Below are 23,362 nucleotides of genomic sequence, written 5' to 3'. Positions count from 1 at the left end.
TTAAAAGTGCAAACATCTGTAAATAATAAGCCTGTGTGTGCACATAATTTAATGAATCAGGACATAGAGGGAGCTGAACAGTAGGGCACAGCAATTACAGCAACTGCCCATTTTGTTAAAAATGTATTTTTTTCTTTCACATGGGAGCACTTGCTCTGTGGGTCCTGAGGTTCCCAGCCCTTTCTGCCTGCCCTCCCCATTCAGTAAATGGGAGCATCTTGAATCTGGTTGGTATAGTGTCTTGTAGATTGCCCTCACACAGGTGAGAGGGCCCCAGCATCCACAGGGCTTCTCAGTCACTGTGAGTCAACTCTGCTTCCCTCTTGCTCATAAACGCTCTCCGGGAAGATGAGGGGAGCAGGAGTGCCTTCCTCCTTGGTTCCTTGCCTCCTAGAAGTGCCAGCTCACAGTGAGCCTTGTAAACACTGTAATAATGGGACAGTCTCGTTTCAGTAAGGACAGCCACAGCTTGAAGGCACTGAGGCAGGAAGTAAACTTGGTCAAGTGTCTCTGAATTTGAGCTTTATCTTTATTTCTGTTTTCTTTCTTCACATCTTCCAGGGATGGGTGGAAGGGGAGGAAGAGGGGAGTGGTATTGTTCTTCATGAACAGGAAAGGCCATCAGAAAAAAAAAAAATTACGCTGCCACTGCCACCAACTGAGAGTGCCCAAAGCCACAAGAAATCAGCTCCTGTTTTCAGTTTCCCAGTTTATACTCATAAGGTCTTGCGGCAGCAGGCAGGAACTACCCCAGCTTTGGCAGCTGCCTTGACATCACTTCCTTTGGTTTGAGTAACCACCAAATATCTAAACAACCAAAGACAGAGACCACCTGAGGGGTTCTGCAATCCAAGTTCATTTCCAGTGAACTACACCTGGCATATTTCTGAGCATCCGTTGTGTGCCAGGTCCTGGGTTACAGACAATGCGCATGCGATGTATTAAGGGGAAACTCCTATAGAAGAGAGTGGTTGGAACTTTCCAGAAACAACTACAGGCTTCCACAGAGTACAGCCCATTTTCTGCTTTGGAGGTTTATTGAGAGGTTGAACATGAATGGAAAGTGGTCGGAAGACGTTGGAATACTGTGTCTTCTGCAAACCCAGGATTGGGATGGACGCATGATATGCCCCCTAGAGTAAGCTGGAGCCCAACCCACGAGGTCCTCTACAAAGAGGGAAGCCAACCCACGAGGTCCTCTACAAAGAGGGAAGCCTTTCCAGGCCCGGAGAATAGTTACTCTCAGAGGGAAAAGCAATTCAACATTTGCCTGAGCTCCCAGCCCTGCAACTCTGTTTACATTCTCCTGTGGTCTGTTTGCCATCTACTTAAGGAGATAATTAGAGCTTGCTAATAGCACGAGAAGAGAGAAGAGAAGAGAAGAGAAGAGAAGAGAAGAGAAGAGAAGAGAAGAGAAGAGAAGAGAAGAGAAGAGACGGCTCAAGGAAAAGGGGAGGCAAACAGAAGCGCAATCAGTGCTGAATCAGGCAGAGCTCTGCTGGGTCAATGGGCCACATAGTTACTGGAAGTTAAACTACTTCTGATACAATTCAAAGTTTCCTTCCTCGGATGTGTTAGCTATAATGGAACAAGCTCAGGATCCACAGGTAACTCAAGACAACAATGCGTGTGATAACGTGTTGCTTCTATCATACGGAAGGTTCCACTGAAGGGCATTGGTATGGAATACACAAAAGAATGTGGACCTCAGCATCTCCATGGCTTCACAGCACACAGTTAACTCATTGCTCATAGTGAACCAAGAACTATACCAGCCTTGATAACAATGGAGATATAACATACATTGCGTGATCTCAGAGATCTCCTGGTGCATGCACACATGTTCACGGGCATGTACTTGTACATACAAAAGGAAGCCAACCAACACCATAAACATGTCTGATGGCAGAGATAGCAGTAACGTCTGGTTGTTCACTGAAAATACTTTCAACTTTTCCACCCTGAAGTTTACTTTTCCACAATAAAACATTGGGGAGCATGGCTTACTTAATGAATACTGTACAATGTGCTTGTTAGTCTTTTGTCAACTTAATACAAACGAGCATCTCTCCCGGGGAAGAAACCTCAATTAAGGAATTGCCCCTATCATATTGGCCTGTGGGGCATTTTCTTCACTAATGGTTCATGTGGGAGGGCTGGGCCGCCACACATCCAACCAGGATGCATGCCGTATACCCTTTTCCTTACGTCTGTGATTAAGACTTTGACCTTAAGTTTGTAAGGTGAGCATCACAGGTCAAGTTCACAGATGAAAAAGGGACGCAATGTGGAGCTCGAACCCCTGGAACACAGGTGGTGAGGGAGTGTGTTCCTGAGGCAGCTGGGTCAGGTGGGCCATGAGGTCATCCCCCATGGCACAAAACATCTACATCTAGGGCCACTGCGTGACTTCCAACCTAGTGCGCTTGAACTGAAGTCACTGAATGAGAATAGTATCTGCACAGCCAATAATAATCATTATGATTATTCTAAGTTTGAAAAAAAATGATGGTTAATTAAGGATGGGGTCCTCTGTACACACAGATACTTCAAGCAGTAGCAGATGTCATAAGTGTCATTCAGTTTTGTCACCTCAAGAAGATCGTCCCCCTTCTTCTCTCCTCTTTCATCTGCTCCACTCCTTTCTCTTTTCTCCTTCCTCTTCCCTCCTATCCCCTCCCTTCCTGTTCCCTCCTCTCCTCTCTTCCCTTCTCCCCTTTCCTGACCTTCTTTAAAGCTGGTACTGGAAGGTGCTGTTTAAGACACCACCTTGCACATATCATGAAAAGCTGCATTCCCCAGTGCTTGTCTCGCAAGAATCCCAGCATGTGCTACAGCCCCAGGAGCATTGGTGGTGGCCAGCAGCACGACCCACAACAAACAGGATGCAAGAACAAAGAGGCTAGAGTGTAAAGATTCCTCACAGTTCCGGTAGTTTCCTTCACCATCTAGAAGACCATTGCTTAGGTCAGAGAAAATAATGCCATCAGAGGAAGTCATGTGAGCCACAACTCTGTGGCTTTCTAGTCTTCCCACCCTTCCCCTAACACTCCTGGGGGTGCCTTTCTTGGCATTATTAGGACATAAACATTTTGGGGGAAGTGTCCACTCCGTAGATAGAGATGACAATCTAACGGCGGAGCTCAAAGACCTGCCAAGCGAAAACCGGATGGAAGAAAATATCAGCTTGGTGGGGTTGTCACCTGGGCTCACATTTGACAGTGTGACCTCAGGCATGTCACTTGCTTACCCTGAACCTTAACTTCCTCATCTATAAACTGTGGATAACAATACAATATCCTTCTTATAGTTTGTAGAGGATTAGCTGACTATGTAGTCGGTAATGTAGAATTCTGTTAAATATAAAAGGAGCCAAAAGGCAAACTCACTAAAAGTCATGCATCATTCCTCATTGTGGCCTTGCTCGGAAGACATCACTGTCTTCCTACTATGTAGCACATGCCATGATGTTATGCAGAATAAAGTTCACTGGACACTCTGACTCTGGGCAAGCCCTGTCACCAAGGAGCTGCCAGAACACAGTGTAGGCCCGAGTCTTTAAGAGCCGCTTCAGCTTGCCCTCCTTGGAAGGCTGGCTCTTGGGTTATGAGAGCCCGCCCCTTCATATCTGTCTTCTGGTCCTCCAGGCAATGGCCGCAGCTGAGTTCTCCATCTGTAGTCAGCAAGCACACAGCCCTTGGAGGGAGCTCTCCTGACACTGGAGGCCACTGCCCCAGCTGATGTCACACTCAGTTTAGTGGGGGGTCTGACCAGCCAAGCTCATCCACAGGATGGTCAGACCACAAAGGGTTAGGACAGTAAGTTTTGGGGAGGTGAGTTACACGGCCATAAGCCCTGGGAGCAATCATAAAGAATGAGGCTTTTCCAAGAGTCTAAGTGAATCTAGCACCACCCCCAAGGAACACAATTACTCCCTAGGTACTGCAGAAACCCCCACAAAGAAACTCTCCAGAAGTGAGCCGGGAAGACATGCATTTAATTCATCATTCAAGGGAGGCCTACAGGCTTCTTTTTGTGTCTCATTTAAGTCTAACCACGAGTCTCTACTGTGTTAAAAATGGACATGCCATCTGATCACCCAGTTATTCCCCAGCTGTGGGTCTCAGGGATTCCCTGTTGATTCCACCATCAATCTTAGGTTCAAAGTCCCAGGGACATACTTGTGTGATGAGGTGTGTGTCATACGACACACCCTAGTTTCTCTCAGGGAGTGAACACAGTGGCTGAAGATTCTTGATTTCCTCAAAGATCTTATCAAGGCACCTGCCCCATGACAGACACTCAAGAGCCTTTGCTGGACAGAACTCGGCAGCATCTAACACAGCAGCAAGTGATGAAGATGCAGGGGCCACAGTGGCATCTCTAGGCTAAGAGGACCGCAATAGCTTTGCGAGCGATAAGGCTTACTTGTCACTATCAGTGACGTGGACACATCTGGAGGTTTGGTAAACGGCTGCCCCAGAATCAGGACCAGAGAGCTGTTCAAACTGTGACAAGCAGGAAGGACCCTCATTAAGGTGAGGAGCAAGAAACATCAGGGAAGTGATAAAGCAGAAAGGACCACAGATATGGTAGCCATTATGAGCCAGTGTGCACAGGCGACAGACCAAAGGCAGAGAGGAAAACCTGGGCAGCGACAACTGTGTGTTCCCAAGAACAGAATCTTAATTTACATGCTCTCCAGTCCTTCCACAAATCCTGCATGGTAGACATTATTGCCCCCATTTCCTAGCTGTAGAAATCGACCCTGTGTCAAGCCAAGCCATTCCTGTTATCTGGGACCATCAGGCAGGGGTAGGGGGATGTGAGGAAAGGTGACAGGAATAAGCCCGAAGCACAGGGAGGTACAGTTCTCACAGCCTCTGAGGAGGGGAGGGAAATCCTTCTCCTCTCACTGCAGAGGGCCTTCCAGGCACAGGTGACAGGCTCACTCCCTCAGATGCTCAGCACAGCCGTGGAGCAGTGGAGAGATCCCGCTCCTCTGTATCCTCCAACTTGCCAACCCAAACTTCTTCCCACCTCCAGTCCCTATTGTTTCCTCTGATAAGCAGGGCCCCAGTGGACAATTAAAGCTCTCAATAAATAATCTCTAAGCACATTCATTTGATTGACTGTTATTTGATACAGCCGTTAGTTTCAATGGGGCAGTTAATATTGACCACATAAACTACTCCAGACAAACATGAAACCGCTCCAGAACTCCACGCATTATTACCCTTTATCTGCCAGTCATCTGGGGTACTTGTAATGGTCATGGAATTTAAAGATCAATAATAACAATTAGTGTTCTGTACACCCAAACAGATGAATCATGTGGAATGGGTTTTCATATAAAAATCAACGGAGGAACAAGCTCGGAACACGGAGAAGGCTTTTTGAATTTCCAGCGCACACTTGGCAAAGTACCTACATTTAAGTCTTCAGGACAGGTAGCTAGACTCAAAAGGCGGCCGCGACGTGCATGCGCACAGGAGACCAGGGACACTTGCACTCAGAAAAGGTGAGGCACAGAGATGGACACGATCAAAGGCGTGCTAACCAACAGCAAAATTAATGGAACTGGCAATTTGCTTCCTAGGAGATGTGTGGCTAGCCACCTTCTGCAGCTTTCAATTCGCAGGCATTCGTGGCAATTATTTCGCTGTGGAAATGGCAAGGGCGGGCCTTCAGCCTCACGCACCACCACTACGCCGTCTAGATAATTAAAATGCAAAGCAACGGGGCAATGTCTCACCACTAAACTGTAGCCAGCATACTGCGTGAAGCCATCCATTCCAAAGACTTATTTTTCATCAATTATTTGTTATTTATCTGGTGTAAATATAAGACGGACTAATTAAAATGTATGCCCTTTTCTGCAGCTTCTCGCCGTTAAAGGCAATGAGAGCAATCTGAGGACCATAATGAAATAATTATGTGTGCCTTCATGAATTCGCTTCAACGACACATGGTGGTACTGAGCTAAATGAAAACATCGAGAACTAGATTTCACAGCCTCCACTTCCATTTGCGCTAATTATACCCACAAGCTTTCCAGTAGGCCAGAGCCTAAAAATCCGTTTGAAGCTGAGAGGGCCTTGCCACCACCAGCCTCTTCATAATTATGGACTTTGATGACATAACAAAGGCCGTAGCTGTGGCAACCTTTAATATTTTCTGAGAAGAGGGAGTTATTATATTGCTTCTTCATTTGTTCTGGAAACTGGAAGAAAATGAGATCCAAATCTCTCTTTCTCCAGTAAACTGATATACTTGGTCAGTGTTACCTGCTGTATTTTGAAGTTGGTAACATCGTCATTTGTGGGAAAACAGCAGTTAATACAGAGCAACAAATACTGTGTGTGTGTTGTTAGCGAGGCGAGTAGGTAGCGTAGGCCAATCCCCACATCTGCTTTGGTCCTGAACTCTATTGATTCTCTGGCTTTTCCACCTCCCAGGCAGGTTCCCCCCTCCCTAGAGTGCGGATCAAGTTAGGGAAAACCTTCATATTAATTTTACTAAGGTGCAACTTTCAAAGACAAGTGTGCGTCTAGAAAATACGATGGAGCCTTTCGTTTGAACTTTCTCTACGTCTCAAGACAGATACCTGCCACGCGAATAACCTGAGTTTACCGGTAAAGGAATGCGGAAAGCAGAGAAATGACAGTGACTTCTGGTCAGGCAGTAAACTTCAAACTGAAAAAACTAAACGGGAGTTCCAGGGATTGGCCCTAACAGTGTGAATTTCTCCCCATTTTGGTTGTGGAGCTGGCAGGGTTTGTGGGCGGTCGGTATCTACTGATTGCTGGGATAGGAATCCCATTTCTGCCAGCTGGGGAAGGGGCACCCACTACAGGACTGAAAATAAAGTCTCTCGGAAGACTCTTTTTTTTTTTTTTTTTTTTTTTTTTGGTTTTTCGAGACAGGGTTTCTCTGTGGTTTTGGAGCCTGTCCTGGAACTAGCTCTTGTAGACCAGGCTGGTCTCGAACTCACAGAGATCCGCCTGCCTCTGCCTCCCGAGTGCTGGGATTAAAGGCGTGCACCACCAACGCCCGGCTCGGAAGACTCTTATTATGGTTCCCTGCTACCATCAAGTTCTTCTTGGTTCTCTTGTGGGACGGCATGACCACCTACCGTGACCCAAAAAATCTGAGAGTTTTCTCCCCTCTTTGGGTGGGTTCTCTCCTTTGGTGGCCCTAAAGGCTTGGGCTCTGGAAGAAAGGGCTCAACAGGCGGCGGATAGCTGGACTGACGTCACCTCCTGTTGTCTTGGCCTTTTTCTGCACAAGCCCAAGTCTGACCCAGCATGTTCTGCACCTAACAAGGGCAGAGAGTAAAGCGAATCCACAGCCCCATGCCTGTCGGAGCTCCAAGACCAGCACAAAGCTCCAGCTCCTCCTATTAAAGCGTGCAGCCTTTTCGTTTAAAGAGGCTTGGGTAGGATGGGATTCAGATCTCACACCATTTTCTTCCTTTACTTTTTAATTGAGATAGGGTCTCACCATATGACTCTTGCTAGACTGCAACTCACTATATAGACCAGGCTGGCCTCGAACTCAGAGATCTGCCTGCTTGTATCTCCCAAGTGTTAGGATTAAAGGCGTGGGCCACCATACCCAGCCTGTCTTAATGATGAAGCAGGAAGCCAGGCGTGAAAAGAGGATTCGGGGCAGCAGACTGACTGATGAGATGGTGTCACAAGATCTCCGACTGGGGAGGGGGTGGGTAGCTTATGGCACTTCCTATTTAACTTAGGTACTTAGACCAAGCCACACTCTGACAGGATCCTGATCAATCTGAAACCTGAGGTGACCATCCACCCTCTTCCAACACCCCAAACCTCAACTTTGTAAAAAGCCAGTAAAGCAAATCCTTGTAACCACGGTTTGTAACCATTCAGCGGAATTCCACGCCCCTCCCCCACCCTCCCCCAGCTCCCCCCAGGAAGCAGAGCCTATCCTTCTGGCAGAGTTAACCTTCTATTTACAGATCTACAATTGGCTACGAAAGGAATCTGTACTCAGAAGAATGACCCAGAAACACAATGCGATCCCCGGTTAGAATGGGAAAATTAAGTTGTGTGCTCTCCAGTTATATTGACCGTGGAATCGCAAGGCTTTCCTGTGGCACCCGTAGGGCCAAGGGGCACCTTAGAAGATGTCAGAACGGTGAACTATCCGGCATATTTCAGTGACTGACGTGGGAACTGCGGCAGAACATTTGAAATGGAGGTTTTCTAGAAACTCTGGAATAGATAATTGCTGTAAGTGCCCTGTAATTTGGAAGGCAAGATTCGACATCAATATCTTGGGAAAGATTTCCGGCCAACGTTTTTCTGATTAACCTTCATCAAAAACTCCCATATCTGAAATAATCTATTTAATTGATAGTTAACTGAATTTATATTAGAACATTTAAAGTATAAAAATGCCATTTAAGGATGAATTTATTGGCACTTACATGTAGCTCAAACTCTGCAGAAGCTTCTCTTTCAAGAGCTTCTAGAGCAGTGGTTCTCAACCTCCCTAACACTGTGACCCTTTAATACAGTTCCTCATGTTATGGTGACCCCCAACCATAAAATTATTTTCGTTACTACTTTATAACTGTAATTCTGCTACTGTTGTGACTCATGATGTAAACATCCCTGGTTTTAGACGGTCTTAGGCAACCCCTGTGAAAGAGGCCTTTGACTCACACAGGGGACGAGACCCACAGATTGAGACCCACTGTTCTAAATGACCACTGCTTATATTGTTAGACCTGGACCACTTGAAGAAGAGTTTCATGCTTATAGTGTTCGAGTTTTCTATTTCTGTCTTTCTCCCTTTCACCAACTTCCCAGCTAAAAGCTCCCCAGCCTTTTTTTCTTTGAAAAACTTTTTAAAATTAAAGAATGATAAATCCCCTATGAGCAGAATTGATAACCTCCATCATTAATCAAGGGTTTCTTTTTGGAGAAGTTAATGACCTTGCTGAATGTGTAAAAGAGAAAACTAAGACTTTCTTTCTGTTTCAGCCATTTCCCTGTTTTAACGTCTGGACGGTTAAAAATCCAAAGAGTATTGTTATATTCTTGTGATTTATTAGAAAAGAAAACCAAAATGGAAACACAAAACCAGGATGCTATTTGCTGGTTCTGGGTGATCCAAAAGGAGAAGGCAAACCTCACTCAGGTCAGCTGACCCACCAGGAACTAACACAGTGCTCACTTAGGTAGGAGGGTAAAGAGGTCAGACCCAGGGGTAGAGTTTTCTAGTCTTACTGGACGACAAATTCAAGCCAGAACTGCAATCGGTCCAAAAGAACAGCGTGATTAAGCAGATCCAGGGGTGCCTCCCCCCCAGGACTTGTTTTTGGGAATTCACTTTTCTGGTAATAAAAATTTAATTACTGTTCCTTTGTTTTCCCGCCCCTAATTTGCAAACCTACCCGTTTATCTGAAAATTGACAAAATTCTATTATCCCTCCTTTTTTTTTTTTTTTTTTTTTTTTTTTCCAGACCGGGAAAGAAAACTTTGTGCACATCTTTTGTTTTCAGAATGACCCTGTGGTGCACCCTCTCTGAGATTTAAGCCCAGTTCTCTCTCTTTCTTCTCTTTTGGGTGGTGTTACTTACCGAGTCATGTGGCTGAGCAGCAGAAAATTATGTCCTAGCTTAGAAAAACAATCGGGCCTTTTCACTGCGATATTCATTCAAAAACGCCACTCGGTTCATATGGCGGCTGTCACTCTCCATGGAGTCTGTCTTTCAGAAGGTAACTTTGATTTTGCCACTTTGACCTCGAGTTATAGCTCACTATAGATCCTGCTTAAGGCTTCAAATCCGGGTCTCAGGGCTCTACGAGAGGGGCTTTTCTTTCTCCTTAATCACACATGGCTACTATTCGTTTTAAGAATAATTTCTTCTGAATGGGCAAAACTCTATTCCAAAAGAACACTTTTCCCTCCCCTCCTCTGATGTGTTGAAAAGGGAGAGCAGGGGAAATGGGCCAAGGTGTTGTCACCCTTGTGATTTCGCCCAAAACAACTATATTTAGTCTGAAAAATATTAAGATTTATCCTGTGCCAGCAGAGCAATTAACGCAGAAAACATCTGGAGTTACCTAAAACCAAGAGAATCCAGGAGGTATCTGAATAGACACTTAGTGACCCGGATGGATGCCTTCCAGGTTTGCCTTCTTTCTGTTATTTACACCACATTCCCTTAGTAGCCCCTAATCCTGCTTTTCAGTGTTTATACCAAACAGTCCACAGGCCCTGCTGCAAACTAACAGCTGGCTGGCATATCAGTTTTCTGTCTTTAAAATTAAAAGCAAAATAAAGGGAGTATTCTAGCACTTTCCAAAGTGAGGCTCTGGGGGATTCTGATGGGTTTTGAACACAGACACTTAAAAACCCAAGTAGGCTTACAAGGCTGGGGGTAGCTCTGTGGGGATTTTTGTTCCAGGGTTCCCTCTCGGCCCCACTGTTTCCTCCTTGTTCGGAGCAAAGTTGATCTGTACCTTTTCCAAACAGCCATTAGGTAAAATGGAAAGCTAAGTCCGTGGGATTAATTTATGAAAACGTGGCTCTCATAGGGCTTTCATTTCAAAAGCCCCAACGCTGCAGGACATGATACTTACTAGAACTTTTTTTTTTTTTTAAGGATGTTTTATTTTTATTTATTCCCAAAAGAAGTAATTTCTGGACCAACGGAAAGGACTGGTACTCGGTGGCTTGCGAACAGAGCCAGTCTGCAGGGCACGGGCAATACTGACTCTTGACTAGTTCGGCTCCAAGTTGGAGGAGCAGGGGGTTGAAACCCTAGCCGAAAGCCTACCACAATGAGCCCTGATTGCCCTGCTTACCAAAATAAGACACTGGAATTCCTGAAACCCTTTTGTCAAACGCCTTTATTTACTTTGTCTAATGCAGGTTTCTTTGATTAGCTAAGCCTCGCTGTTATCAACACTTTTTGCTTATCAGCCTGCTCTGGGCGACTGACACCTTCAGCACCAGCTCTCCCCAGATAAAGTAAATCCCTTGTTTAACTTGTTCAAGAACAAACAAAGCTTTGCCCTCCACTCTGGCAACCCAATAGGCAGGTTAGGAAGGCTAATTGCAATCCGGGAGAATTTCCTCAAGTAATTCTGCTCCACGGAATCTCTTTCCAGGGCAGTTCCTCCCTTCTGTTAAAAAATAGTTTTTAGGACAATCCTCTCTAACAGGTCAAAGTTTCCCAATGCCCAGCTCCCCCAACCAGAACGTCCACGTTATTTTAATTTCTATTGATAGGAGGGCTCCGAGGACCTGCTAATGGATTGGAAAATATTTTTCAACACTAAGTTTCTTTGCCTTCTCCCAGAAGAAAACAGACAACCAAGAGGAAAGGGTATAGCCAGTAAGGCACTTCCTGGAGCTGTATTCTTTCTGCCTGCAAGTGGTTCTGCAAATGTTAAGTTGGACGGCCAGGCTGTTGGCATCAAAAGATTATTGATTTTCCAACTACGAACCTGTTGATTTTCTGGCTCAAGAAGCAACTTTCTTTCTTTCTTTCTTTCTTTCTTTCTTTCTTTCTTTCTTTCTTTCTTTCTTTCTTCTCTCTTTCTCTCTTTCTCTCTTTCTGAAGAAGTTTCAGAGGTCAGCTGACATGTGGCCACTGCCCCCTACTCTACGTGCCTTTTTGCCTCTCTTTAGACAAGCCACCGTGTTGTTAGGAAAACTCAATTTCTTCTAGTTAAACTTTGACCTCTATGAAAACAAAGATTTAAAATGTCATTTTCAGGCTAATGCTCCAATGAATTGTCAAATCAAGTACTAAAAACATTTTGATAGATAGATGAACCATTTATCTAAATCACTGTCAGGGTGGGGAGGCATCCTGCAGGCTCCCACCGTAGTGGGCCCTAGGTAGGATTTCCCAGGGCTCCCGGTCATTTCTCAGGCCTGAAGCTGAGCTACTGTTGACCGATGGAGCCGAGGCACTGTGTCAGCATCAGATAACCAAATAGTCAATATTGTTTTTAAAAATGAGGCTACCTCATTTAGATTTCTTTTCCTGTAACTGAAGTCCAGACTCCTGGCTGAATGGTAAGATACGGAAAGAATGAAAGGCCAGCCCAAGGGGTGTTGGTGGCCACGAGTTCCCTAGCAAAACAGCAACTTCTTAGACCAACAAAGTGACTCGGAAAGGTGGCAGTGGGGTCAATGCTAAGACATATTGCCTTTGCTCAGCGAAGGGAATGAGGAGGGCAGCATCCCGCGCCATCCTGCCCTGTGCATTATGAACTCTGGGAGCAACCGCCTTTGCAAGGTTGCGTTCCTTGAAGGGACGATGTCATATTTTAATTACTTATGTACCGCTGGAATACCCAAGTGTTACTGGGCTTGTTGCTAATTCCAGCCAAATTAATGCTCCCTCTGCACCCATTCAACACAAATTGCATGGTGTGTCAGGTTGCGCTACTTGAAGAATGTTTCAAAGTCTTGTGGTCACCTTCTATTTTCCCCCTTCTCTCCGAACATATTTTAAAAACTATTTTCAAGAGAGAATGGGGCAGTAAAGGAGAGCAGGGGCACAGGAGGCGCTTCTAGGGAAGAAATCCTCCGAGAGGGAATTTCAACAGAGATGGAATCCGTATGCATGCCAGCCGATCACACCCTTCAGCCTTAAATCATTAAACCCTTTGTCTTGCCACCATTGCACTTTATTCCAGTGTCTTTATTGCATGCAAGAGAGACATATTTTTTTCTTGGTAGAAGAAAGAAAAAAAAATAAACCTACATTGAGCAGTGTGCCGGTGCTGCCATTCGGCCTGGGTGAATCCACTGAGGCAGGCTTTGAGAGCCTTTTCCTGCAGCATGCAGGAGGACGGGCTCGCGGTGTAGAAATCCAGGATCTGCCCGGGACTCACTGACAGAACATCCATACAGTCAAACATGATCTCTCCGCACCGCGCTCTGCAAAAGTGCTTATCCTCTAGGTGTGGAGGCGAGCGGCACAGAAAAGTCCACGAACTCCATCAAACTCTGCCCCTTTTTTGGCACGTAGGTTGTTGGTCTTTTTCCCAGCCCCGAATCATGAATTATGACAGACAAGCCAGCTAAAAGCCTGTAATTGATCCAAATGATCATTTACCATTTTCCAGGCTCGCTCGGCCGATCCAGCCGGGGCGGGGGTTCCCGCACCGATCCCAAGTTCTCCCTTCCAGGCGACGCCCGCGCAGACCTCCGGGAGCGCGCGGGTCCTACCCCGCCGGTGCCCAGACGCGCCCTGCCCGGGTGGCTCGCGTCCTCGGCATCCCAGTCCTGCGGCCGCGGCGCAGGGGAACTCTGGTCCCCCCCTTTGGCAAAGAATAGACCCTCCTGCCTCCGAGCAGCTCACTTCCTACCACTTCTGTCACACGGAATGAAAGATTGAATTGCCTAATATATGCGAGTGAACTTTCGGTGAACCCTTCCCGGGCTGCTAACCTTCAAATGACCCAACCAGTCTGACATCACCAACTCCCAGGATTCTCACAGCGCTTAAAAACTCCCAGCAGCCCTGCAAGAGCCGGCAGCCAGCGAGGCCGCGGCCAGCCGCGCGGTGCTCCCCACGGCTCAGCGTGCAAACAATGCCAGGAGCGCAGGGAGGAGCGGGAGCGCGGCTGCGGTTTGCTCCTTTTCATCTGCCCGGCCCTGGCGGGGAGACCCTCACCCCAGCCCACCTCTGAAATCCCTCCCTGATCCGCTGTGCCTGGCAAAGCCTGTAAAAGCACTCGGCAAGCCTCGATCTGCAGATCAGGGGCCCCCGCCACCCCTCTCAGAAGGAAGCCTCGTGGTCCGGGAAACTTTCCATTCCGTGTAGTCTTTTTCTTTCTTCTTCTCTCTTTGTTTGTTTGTTTATATTTTAACCCCCCTCCCCTTCCCAGTCTTGCAGGCGATTGCTAAAGGGATTGCTCTGTCTCCAGTGGGTGGTGGGTGGGTGGGTCGGGGGGGGGGCGGGAGGGGGAACATCTTCCAGGATCTACTTCAGTTTTAAAATACTCTGCAGGCTGAAACACCTGGAGCAGTTACAGATTAGTTACTCCAACAGCCTTCCTCCCCTCTCCTTTCTCTTCTATTTTGCTTTCTTCCCCCTTGCTGTTCACCTCCCGCGAATCCCTTTCTCAGAAACTCAAGAGTTCTTAGAAAAGTGAGTGTTGAGAAACCAAGTGTGTGTGTGTGTGTGTGTGTATGTGTGTGTGTGAATGAGTTTTAGATTTGGGTTTACTGGTTGGAGAAAACGCAGTAGCTCTGCCACTGGTCATCTCGGACTCGGTTTTCTCCTCTGTGGAATGGACCTGTGTAATACCATCCTCAGGACGAAAGCACTACCTTTAATTTCTCAGGAAATACACAAATGGAATATCAACTGTGTCTCAGCCTCCTGCTTCTAGCTGTAGGACTTTTACCAGGGACACCCAAACCTGACCCGGCCACTGGGTTCCGAGGTGGACATACCTATGCTGCCCCTGAGCCCATCCCAATGTAAATGGCTTGCTGTTCCCACAGTCCATGCGCGGGGAGTGTGCTGGTGGCCTCTCCTTTAAGCACATGCTCCCACACATAATTAAATGCATATTTTGAAAACCAGGTTAAGTATGAGTTTTTTATATATAGATATATTTATGAAAGCTAGGCTCTGCTCAGACCACCCCTGCCCAATCTCGCCTGTTTTTTTTTTTTTTTAGACAATTTTCAGATAAAAGGATTTTTTCTTTCTTTCTTTACCTGCTTACTCTGACTCAGCCCGGAGGAAGGAACAGTTTTTCAGCTGTTCTCACAGCCCAGAGGCAACTGGTATAGACTCAGCCAGGCAGCCAGGGCTTTCAAAGGGAAGGCACCTGCAGCCAGTTTCCAGCTTCGCCTGCTGGATGCAAGGCATCGAGCGGGTTCTTCCTTCCTCCTCTGGCTCCCTAGTAATTCTCCCACAGAAGGCTGGCAAGGAGTTGGACAGGGAAACCCCGGCTCCATTCCTCCTTTCTGGGCTGTGCCAGGAAGGATGCACTCAGGGAGTCTGTCGGAGCACCCACCTTTGCTGAAACGCTGCTCTAACTAGTCCAGATACAGCCTGGGAACGTGCACCCCACTCCCTCATGGAGGCAGAGTCCCTACAAGAAGTACACTACACCTGTAGCTCAGGAGGCTCAGCTTCTGCCATTGCAAAGTTCGGAGTGCTGGAAGATCTCACTGAAAGTGTAGGCTATTTCTCTCTCCGTTAGGTAACCATCTATTTTGCAACAGGGTTTTATTATTAGAAACTCTTCATCTACAAAGAAAACACACATCCTAAGGGAGGGGGCACATAGGAATTTACAAAACCAACATTTAATGCAACACCATTGAGCTAATGGTAAAGATACAAAACACTGGGTTATGTGTGAGATTCTGCTTGGTCCGAGAGACTCATTGCCCTGAATGCTTCCTTAAGATCACCAGTTCCCTGGAAACAGAGTCACTCACCCTGGGTGCTGGAGGTGGAGGAAAAGGTGTGGACAGGGGGAGAGGAAGCAGCTGAATTGCAGTAAAATACGTTAGAGGTGAGAAAACTCGGCATCATGGCAGATGCATGAGTCAGGGGCCCTCTTACAGGAGGCGGCTGTGCTTCCCAAAGTGCAGGGAGCCACTGGTCACAGCCAAGAGAGGATGAGGCACTGGGAAATGAGTCCCCAGTTCTGGTCATTGACAGCCCTATCTAGGAAGGGAGGCACCATTGCCAAACGTCTTCTGCCAAAGTACAATGCCCTCCCCGCCCCTCCCGCAAGTGTACGTGTCTGCATGTGTGCTCATGTGTGTCTGTTGCTAAAGCTCTTTCCCTTTGAGAGACCTAAGCAATGTTTAAAACTTCTCCAACAACTCAGGTTCCAAGGACAAACAGAGGCACATTTCTGCTAAAGTTCACCCTGGGGAACTTTGAGCTTCCTGGGCTTCCTTACAGAGCATAGGTGAGCTGACTGGGTGTTCCTCCCCCAACATGCCTGTCCTGGGAAACCTGTACTCAGCAGAGGTGAGGGCTTTTTCATAGCTTCAGAGATGGTGTCCACATGCCCTGTATGTCTTAGCCTTACCCCAGGCCCTACGCAATTAAGGCGGAGTTGTGCACAACAGGTGGTAGGGAGGCTGGTCCTGAACCCCCAGCCCAGCACTCCATGGGGGGGGGAGTATTGACAGTCAACAAGCCCAGCTAGGATTATCCTTTTGCAGAAGGGTAGAGCTGAAACCCTTCCCCTAAAATGGCAGCTGCTTGGATGAGAGGAAAGTCTCTCCTTGTCTATGGGGGTCTGGTGTGTGCCTATGACTGGGGAATTTCTTTCTTTGCACAAGGATAATTTAAATTTACAATCATCTTGAGATTCTTTTAATTGTAGGGAAATGAACTTGATCAGTATTTAAATCTTTGTGGATGGGATATTATGGGTTCCTTATAATGCAATGGGACTCACTAGTCAATTAATCATTTCTCATCATGGATTAATTACACTGGTAGCGCGGATTGAGGCAATTAGTACGTGCTAATTCACAAAGCTGACTCACAACTTGGCCACGCTTCTTACCATTTCTTTGTCAGGAAATCTTGTTCTTACACTGTTTGGAAACCTGACTCTTCCTCCGAAGCCTTCCAAAGGACCAAGGAAAGCACCAAGAGTAAACAATGATTCTTTAAATATATGTTCACGACGGTCACGATTAACGAACGGGGTAGAAGGTCAAAACAAGCTAATTTCTCCACGATGAAGTGTAAAGGATTGCCACTCACTTTGAATCTGACAAATAGTCAGAAAAATCTTCCCAAATATCCCCTTGCGGGCACCTGTTTTAGCGTGGGCCACCTTTTCTAGTTTTGTTTTTTTTTTTTGTGTGTGTGTGTGTGTGTGTTTGATCAATGGTTTAATTAAAGTTTTTCCAATGAACAACCAGACAACACACAAAAACCAAAAAAAAAAAAGGCAGAAGTTTGAGAGCAAAATTCACTTTGAGAATCCCTGTGTGTTTGTTCATGAGACACTGCACATTTGAAAACCATAATCATAAAACAGGAATTTATAGCCAGGGTTCAGGGTCTACATCTGTTTCTCTGGTTTGGAAGCAGCAATTACCCACTGGACAATCCTGAGCGAAACGCCATGAATCACCCTCGGCAAACATGTCGGAGCCAGAGAGTTTCCTGAAGAAAGGACCTGTGTCTGAATGCACACAGCCAGGCTTGCTCTCCGCTGTTCCCTCCCGTCCCCTGTGAAGGCTAAGCTCCTCGAGGGGCAAAGGCAGCCATGTGTCCCCAGCATGTAAACCACCACGGACCCTGGAGCAGAATGCATTGTTTGAAAAAGAGAATGCATTTAGCTTTTCTGTGATTTTTGTTTTTATTTAATTCCTTTTCCTGTTAGGGGATTGGGTACACGGCACTGTTGGTGGAATACTTGCCCTGGATTTGATCCCCAGTACCACATAATAGGTAATCATGCACCCCTGGAATCTCAGCTCTTCGGAGGTAGAGGCAGGAGATCAGGAGTTCAAACCCATCCTCAGCTTCAAACTGATTCGGTGGTCAGCTTGGGATACATGAGACTCTCTTCCCCAAACGAAGCCAAACATTGCTTTCATATTAGCCCTCCAACCCCTCTTTGGCTATTACTGTTTCAATGTAGTGTTGAGGGGAGAGAACACACTGGAACTGGGTTATAGCTTAGTGGTATAGGCTTGGTTCGTACCCTATACCACTAAGCTATAACCCAGTTGTGAGGAAGAAGACTTTGGCTATTACTGTTTCAATGTAGTGTTGAGGGGAGAGAACACATTGCAACTGGGTTATAGCTTAGTGGTATAGGCTTGGTTCGTACCCTATACCACTAAGCTATAACCCAGTTGTGAAGAAGAAGAAAAGGCAAATATTGAGGATATCTGTGCCTCTCCACGGAAGCTGAGGCAGGGGTGTGGCTAGCAGGGTGTTAACCCCAGGCCTTTCCAGGGCTTGCTCTACCAGCCTTGCTAGTTTCCAGGGGCTGGGCTTTGCCTGGCAGCTTGCTGAAGCCTCTGTCTGGCCTGCTGCTCTCTGAACACCTGCTGAGGCACTACAGTTGTAGAGTGTGTTTGCAGGCCTGTTAAATGGAAACTTAGTTACAGAACCTGGTGGACTAGGATTGGCCCATGGCTTATCTGTGCCCTGGATTCTCAGTATTTCAAGACTTTATTAAACTCCACACCACCTTGCCTCCATTGGCATAAGGTAGAGAAATTCACAGGTGGATCTTCTGTGCCTGTGCTTTGTTGTTTCTTTGGCAGGGCTGGGATGAACCCCAAGGCCTGATGTGCCTGTAAAGCACCACCGAGTCATATCTTAAACCCACACCTCATGCGTGCTAGGCAAGCACTCGACCTCTGATCCGCACCCCAGCCCCATCCTGCGGTTTTGCTCACACCCTCCTTTCCCTTCCTCTTTGACAGCATTTTCCAGTTTCAACGTGTTCGCCCCATGCATCATGTGGCATTTATTTTGTCCTTCCTCCAGAGTGTTTTACAGTGCTTCACCCGGGATCAGCTTTCTGTCTTGTCTCACTGTCTTTTTTCTTTTCTCTCTGTTCCCTCTGCGAGGAACGCCCGCTGCTTCTCCACCTTTAAAACCTACCCCACAGCTGAGCATACCGGCATTGCCTGTAACCCACGCACCCTGAAAGCTGAGGCAGGAAGATTGGGAAGTTGAGGCTCTGCTGGGCTATGATACAAGACCTTGTCTTAAAAGTCAACCCATCAAACAAAAAAGCCAAATGATAAAAAAACATGCCAGAGGCCCTGTTCTCTCCTGTTCACCAGCCCTGCTTTCTAGCTCACATTTTCACTAATACCCCACAGGATGGCAGGATTAGTGAACAAAGAATAGTGCAGTTGGTGCAAGCACAGCCACCTATGGTCTTACCTGTGCATAGCTTGCTTACACTCTCTCCATAGTACTCCACTTGATTTTATTTTGGGGAGGCATGTGTGTCTCATCTCTGTGTTTTCCAGTGAGCTAAAGTGAGACAAGCCACCTAAATAGGTGAATGACCAGAAGCACAGCCAGACTCTTTTCAAGGTCTTTTGGGGATGAAGTGTGACATTTCAGGATCAAGGTCATAATAAAGACTATCTTTGGCTGCTGCCTCTCCTTCTTGCTCAGCAGGCGTCTTCAGAGATAATATGCATGACCCAAGCAGTCCTTGGTCCTTAAACTGTGCTGTTTAATTCAAGTGAAACAATTAAACACTCAGTTCCTCGGTCACACAGAGGCCTGTCATGTGCTCAAAAGTTACAGTTCGTGGCTGCCGTGTTAACGGAATGGTGCAGATGGAAGACATCACTGTTCCAAGTTCTGCCAGCATTGGATAGCGGATAAAGAGGCAGGCGCTTAGTTTAGCTTGGGTGAAACTTAGCTTTGCTACTTGCTTGCTGTCTAACCCCAAGCCACCTTAACTCTCTCTCCTATATAATGCAGACTGAAGTAATGCACCTCAGAGGGTGGTGGCACATAAACCAATGATGTCATATAACTTAGAATATTGTCTGAGATAGAGTACAACTTTGAAAATGCCTGCGTGGGTTCTGCCAGGAGAAAGTAGGGCCAGGACCACACTGCCTGCCCCTACCCAGAGTGAGTGGCGTAGAATTTTGTCAGAGTAGATGTTTCCACCAGGTGTTTAGGCCTGTGAGAGCAGGGAGCATTTCCAGGAGTTTCTGTAGATGCCTGCTTAATTTAGTATATTCTGTTCTGAGGCAGTCTTTCTAAATGGAGTGTCTAACTTGTGGAGTCTCACCTTAACCCTGCTCAGCTTCTATAGTAGGCGCTGCATTCCTGCCCAGCTCCCGCATGGCTAGCTTTATACCCAAAATAACAACACACAAATTGTATTCTTTTAAACACTGCTTGGCCCATTAGCTCTAGCCTCTTACTGGCTAACTCTCACATCTTGCTTAACCAATTTTTATTAATGTGTGTAGCACCACGAGGTGGTGGCATACTGGGAAGCTTTTAACTTGGAGAGGAGAGCTATTGCATTTACCTCATTTCCCTTCTTCCCAGCATTCTGTTCTGTCTACTCTGCCTACCTAATTTTCTGTCCTATCAAAGGCCAAGGCAGTCTCTTTATTAACCAATGACAGTAACACATAGAAAAGAAGACCCACCTACATCAAGTTTCACTGTGGTGCAAGCCAGAATCATCCAGTGGAAACTATACTAGTAATGTTGAATTTTGATCTTCTCGTGGCCACCAATGTGCACTAAGATACTTTCCTGAGACTGGTCTTTTCTATGTAGCCCAAGCTGGCCTGAGCTAATAATCCTTCTGCCTCTACCTTCCTAGTGCTGGGATGACAGGTGGATGCCCTGTCTTGGCTTGGCAACACACTCTCTACCTACGCAGGGCAGAAGTGGCATGCTGCAGCTCCCTATTCACTACAGATCCCGAGGGAAACAAATGACCCTCTCCTTGTGTTTCCTTGCTAATCTGTGATGACAGGGAGGTGAGCTGTATGAAGTATGTTCTTGATGCACTGTGTTTTCAACTTATGACAGGTTCATCAGGAGAGAGCTGCATTACATGGTCCCTTCTGCTGATAGCACAGATCTAAGTCAGGATGGCAATAAGATATTTTAGAGTCCCCTAGACTTCTGGGAGAGGCAAGAACCAGATCACACAGCTTGCTGTTTTCTGCAGAAGGTGCATCAAGTCTCAGGAATATAACACCAGTTATAGTTAACTAAGTGGCAATGATATTACATAGGATAGAAGATTAACATCATTTTCCTCTCTCATTTCTCTATCCATTCATCAGTTATCCACACAGTCCACTTACTCATTGATCTGACCACCTCATCCATCTTTTCATTCATTTGTTTGATTGTGATGACTGTTCTTGGTTTTAACCAAAGAACTGTTCTTGGAATTAACTAAAACATGTGTGGCTGGGTTCACTTGTGAGGGGATTTTTCTCCGAACCTAAGGCACAAAGGATTTCTCTCGAACTCTGCTGGGAACAGGGGTGAAAAAAGTGCAAACTCTTCAGACAAGGGTACACAGGAAATAAAGTTTCAATTCTTTCTAGTGTCTGACACAGAAAAGGGCAAACAAAAAAAAAATCTTAAGGTGATGGAGTGGGAACCTTCAGTATGCCATGATGTCAGGTAGAAATTCCTGAGGAAGTTCGGTTGGAGAAATGAGGATATGTGGAGTCAGGTTGCACACATACGGGGAATGTTAGCACAGAAGAAAAGTGTTTTCTCTCTTTGTCCACACTATAGGGTAGAAAGCAACCTTCCTTACCTACCCCAGGCTAGAGCTTAGAAACCTCTCCAGAGGGCAGGGCTAGGCTTCTAAAGTTAGCTTGGACCCTGTGGGGGCTTGAATAAGAACGACCCCCATAGGTTGATATATTTGAATGCAGAGTTATGAGAGCCCTGTTGGAGGAAATGTCTCACTGAGGGTGGAGGTTTCAATAGCCCAAGCCAGACCCAGTGCCTCTCTCCCTGCTGCCTTTGGGTCTGGATATAGCACCCTTGACTACTATTCCAGCACTGTGCTTACGTATGTGCTGCCATGCTCCTCGCCAGGATGAGAACGCACTAAATCTCTGAAAATGAAAGCAAGCCCAATCAAATGCTTTCTTTTATAAGAGTTGCTGTAGTCGTGGTGTCTCTACACAGCATCCTAGCACTGACTAAGTTTGGGGCCTTTCCCAGTGTGTGTGTGTGCGCGTGTGTGTACCACATGCATGCAGGGGCCTGTAGAGGTCAGAAGAGGGTATCATATCTCTTGGAGTTGGACTTATGGGTGGTTATGACCTGCTGTGTAGGTGCCAGGAATCGAACCCTGATCCTTTGCAAGATCAATAACTGTTCTGAATGGCTGAACCATCTCTTTAGTCCCCAGTGCTTGTTTTGGAGCTAGAGGAACTCCAATAATGACTGGGCAAAGTTACCTCAGAAGGTAAAAGCTCTGACATGTAATGGCAAACAAATATAGTCGGATCAGGAACAAGAAAGAGCAGGAGTAATATGAGCTGCTCATTTCTGTTTAAACAGAGTGTGGAGGCAAAATGTCAAGCAGTCCGGAATGCTAGCTCTGAAGTTCATACCCGGAGCTGCCGAATGAAATTTCCAGGGACAGAAATTTTGGATATTTTGGATGAATGGCATTTTGGTCACAGGCATTTACCCTGCCCAGTGCAGCATTGGATCTTTCTTCTGGTGAATGTCTCTTGGTAACCTTCATGAGGACATAGTGAGTTAGGTGGATAGAATCAAGATTCAGGCAGGTCCTTCAAGTCCAGCGCTTGATCAAGTTTGACTTTGGGTTTCCATTTCCTCTTTCAGAATTCAGTTACAGCAACAAATCCCCCGAGGGAAACAGCCTCAACCAAGAGTATTGATAGTTTGGGTCCTAGTGCGGTATCTTAGCATTCAAAAGGCCAGAGGAAGCAAGACCTCCATCTCACCTCCTGTTCACTTTGCTCCCAGAAGCAGGCCTTATAAGCCTTGTTTGAGAGACGCCTTCTCTGTACCTGGAGGGAGAGAACTGAAGATAGAGGGATAAAGAGAAGGATCTGGATGAACGGACTCCACAGAGTTCCTCCAGACCAGCCCCAGCGGGGGCAGACGCCATGGGATATGCTTCACACTCAGCCTGTTCTCTTCTGCCAGCAGGGAGACACAAAGCCTCAGCTGCCTCTTTGCGGCTTCACCTTTGCAGATGCTAATACCCCACACAGCTGACAAAGAGTACATGTTTTTACTGGAAACTGCTGCTCACTGTCCTCAACAGTGCAAGACCCTGCGTGGGTCTCACAGAAGGGAACAGTGGCCACTCAACAGTGCAAGACCCTGCGTGGATCCCACAGAAGGGAACACTGGCCACTCAACAGTGTGAGTCTTTGTGTGGATCCCACAGATGGGAATGGTGGCCACTCAACAGTGTGAGACCCTGCATGGATCCCACAGATAAAATAATGGCCACTCAACAGTGTGAGTCTTTGTGTGGATCCCACAGATGGGAACGGTGGCCAGGAGAGGGCAAAGCCTCAGGTGGTAAGAACCTAAGTCCTGGACCAGCCCTGTGAAGTAGAGCTGTCCTTAAAGTCTGGGTCACTTACTTCTAGATTCAGATCATGATCTGAGGAAGCAGGGAAAGACACATCTTATTTTGGGGTCCTTCTAAAAATCATGTTAGTCTATATTCTCATCAGAACTCCTTGCATTTGCTTCAAATTTTTCAAAGAAAAAAGATGTCTTTGGTATTTTGCATGGCGTTGCCCAAACTCTGTGAATGTCTCCTGGTGTGGAACACCTTGTCACCTGTCCTGGGCTGCATTCTTGGCTCCCATCCTGTA

At 46.6% G+C, this 23,362-nt stretch overlaps 1 protein-coding gene across 1 annotated transcript in view; it reads right to left on the bottom strand.

Moving 5' to 3' along the window:
* The window catches only part of Rarb (retinoic acid receptor beta), a 145,840-nt gene extending 132,415 nt beyond the window's left edge, over positions 1-13,425 (bottom strand). Inside the window, exon 1 of the mRNA XM_057770019.1 lies at positions 12,768-13,425. Coding sequence (XP_057626002.1) covers positions 12,768-12,924 — 157 coding nt within the window. The 5' untranslated portion in view covers positions 12,925-13,425. The remainder of the gene's footprint in view (positions 1-12,767) is intronic.
* Between the last annotated feature and the right edge of the window lie 9,937 nt (positions 13,426-23,362).

This window comes from Chionomys nivalis, chromosome 5 (assembly GCF_950005125.1).
Source record: "Chionomys nivalis chromosome 5, mChiNiv1.1, whole genome shotgun sequence".
NCBI lineage: Eukaryota > Metazoa > Chordata > Mammalia > Rodentia > Cricetidae > Chionomys > Chionomys nivalis.
Note: the sequence above shows the minus strand (reverse complement) of the source record. Positions and strands in the feature narration are given on the sequence as shown.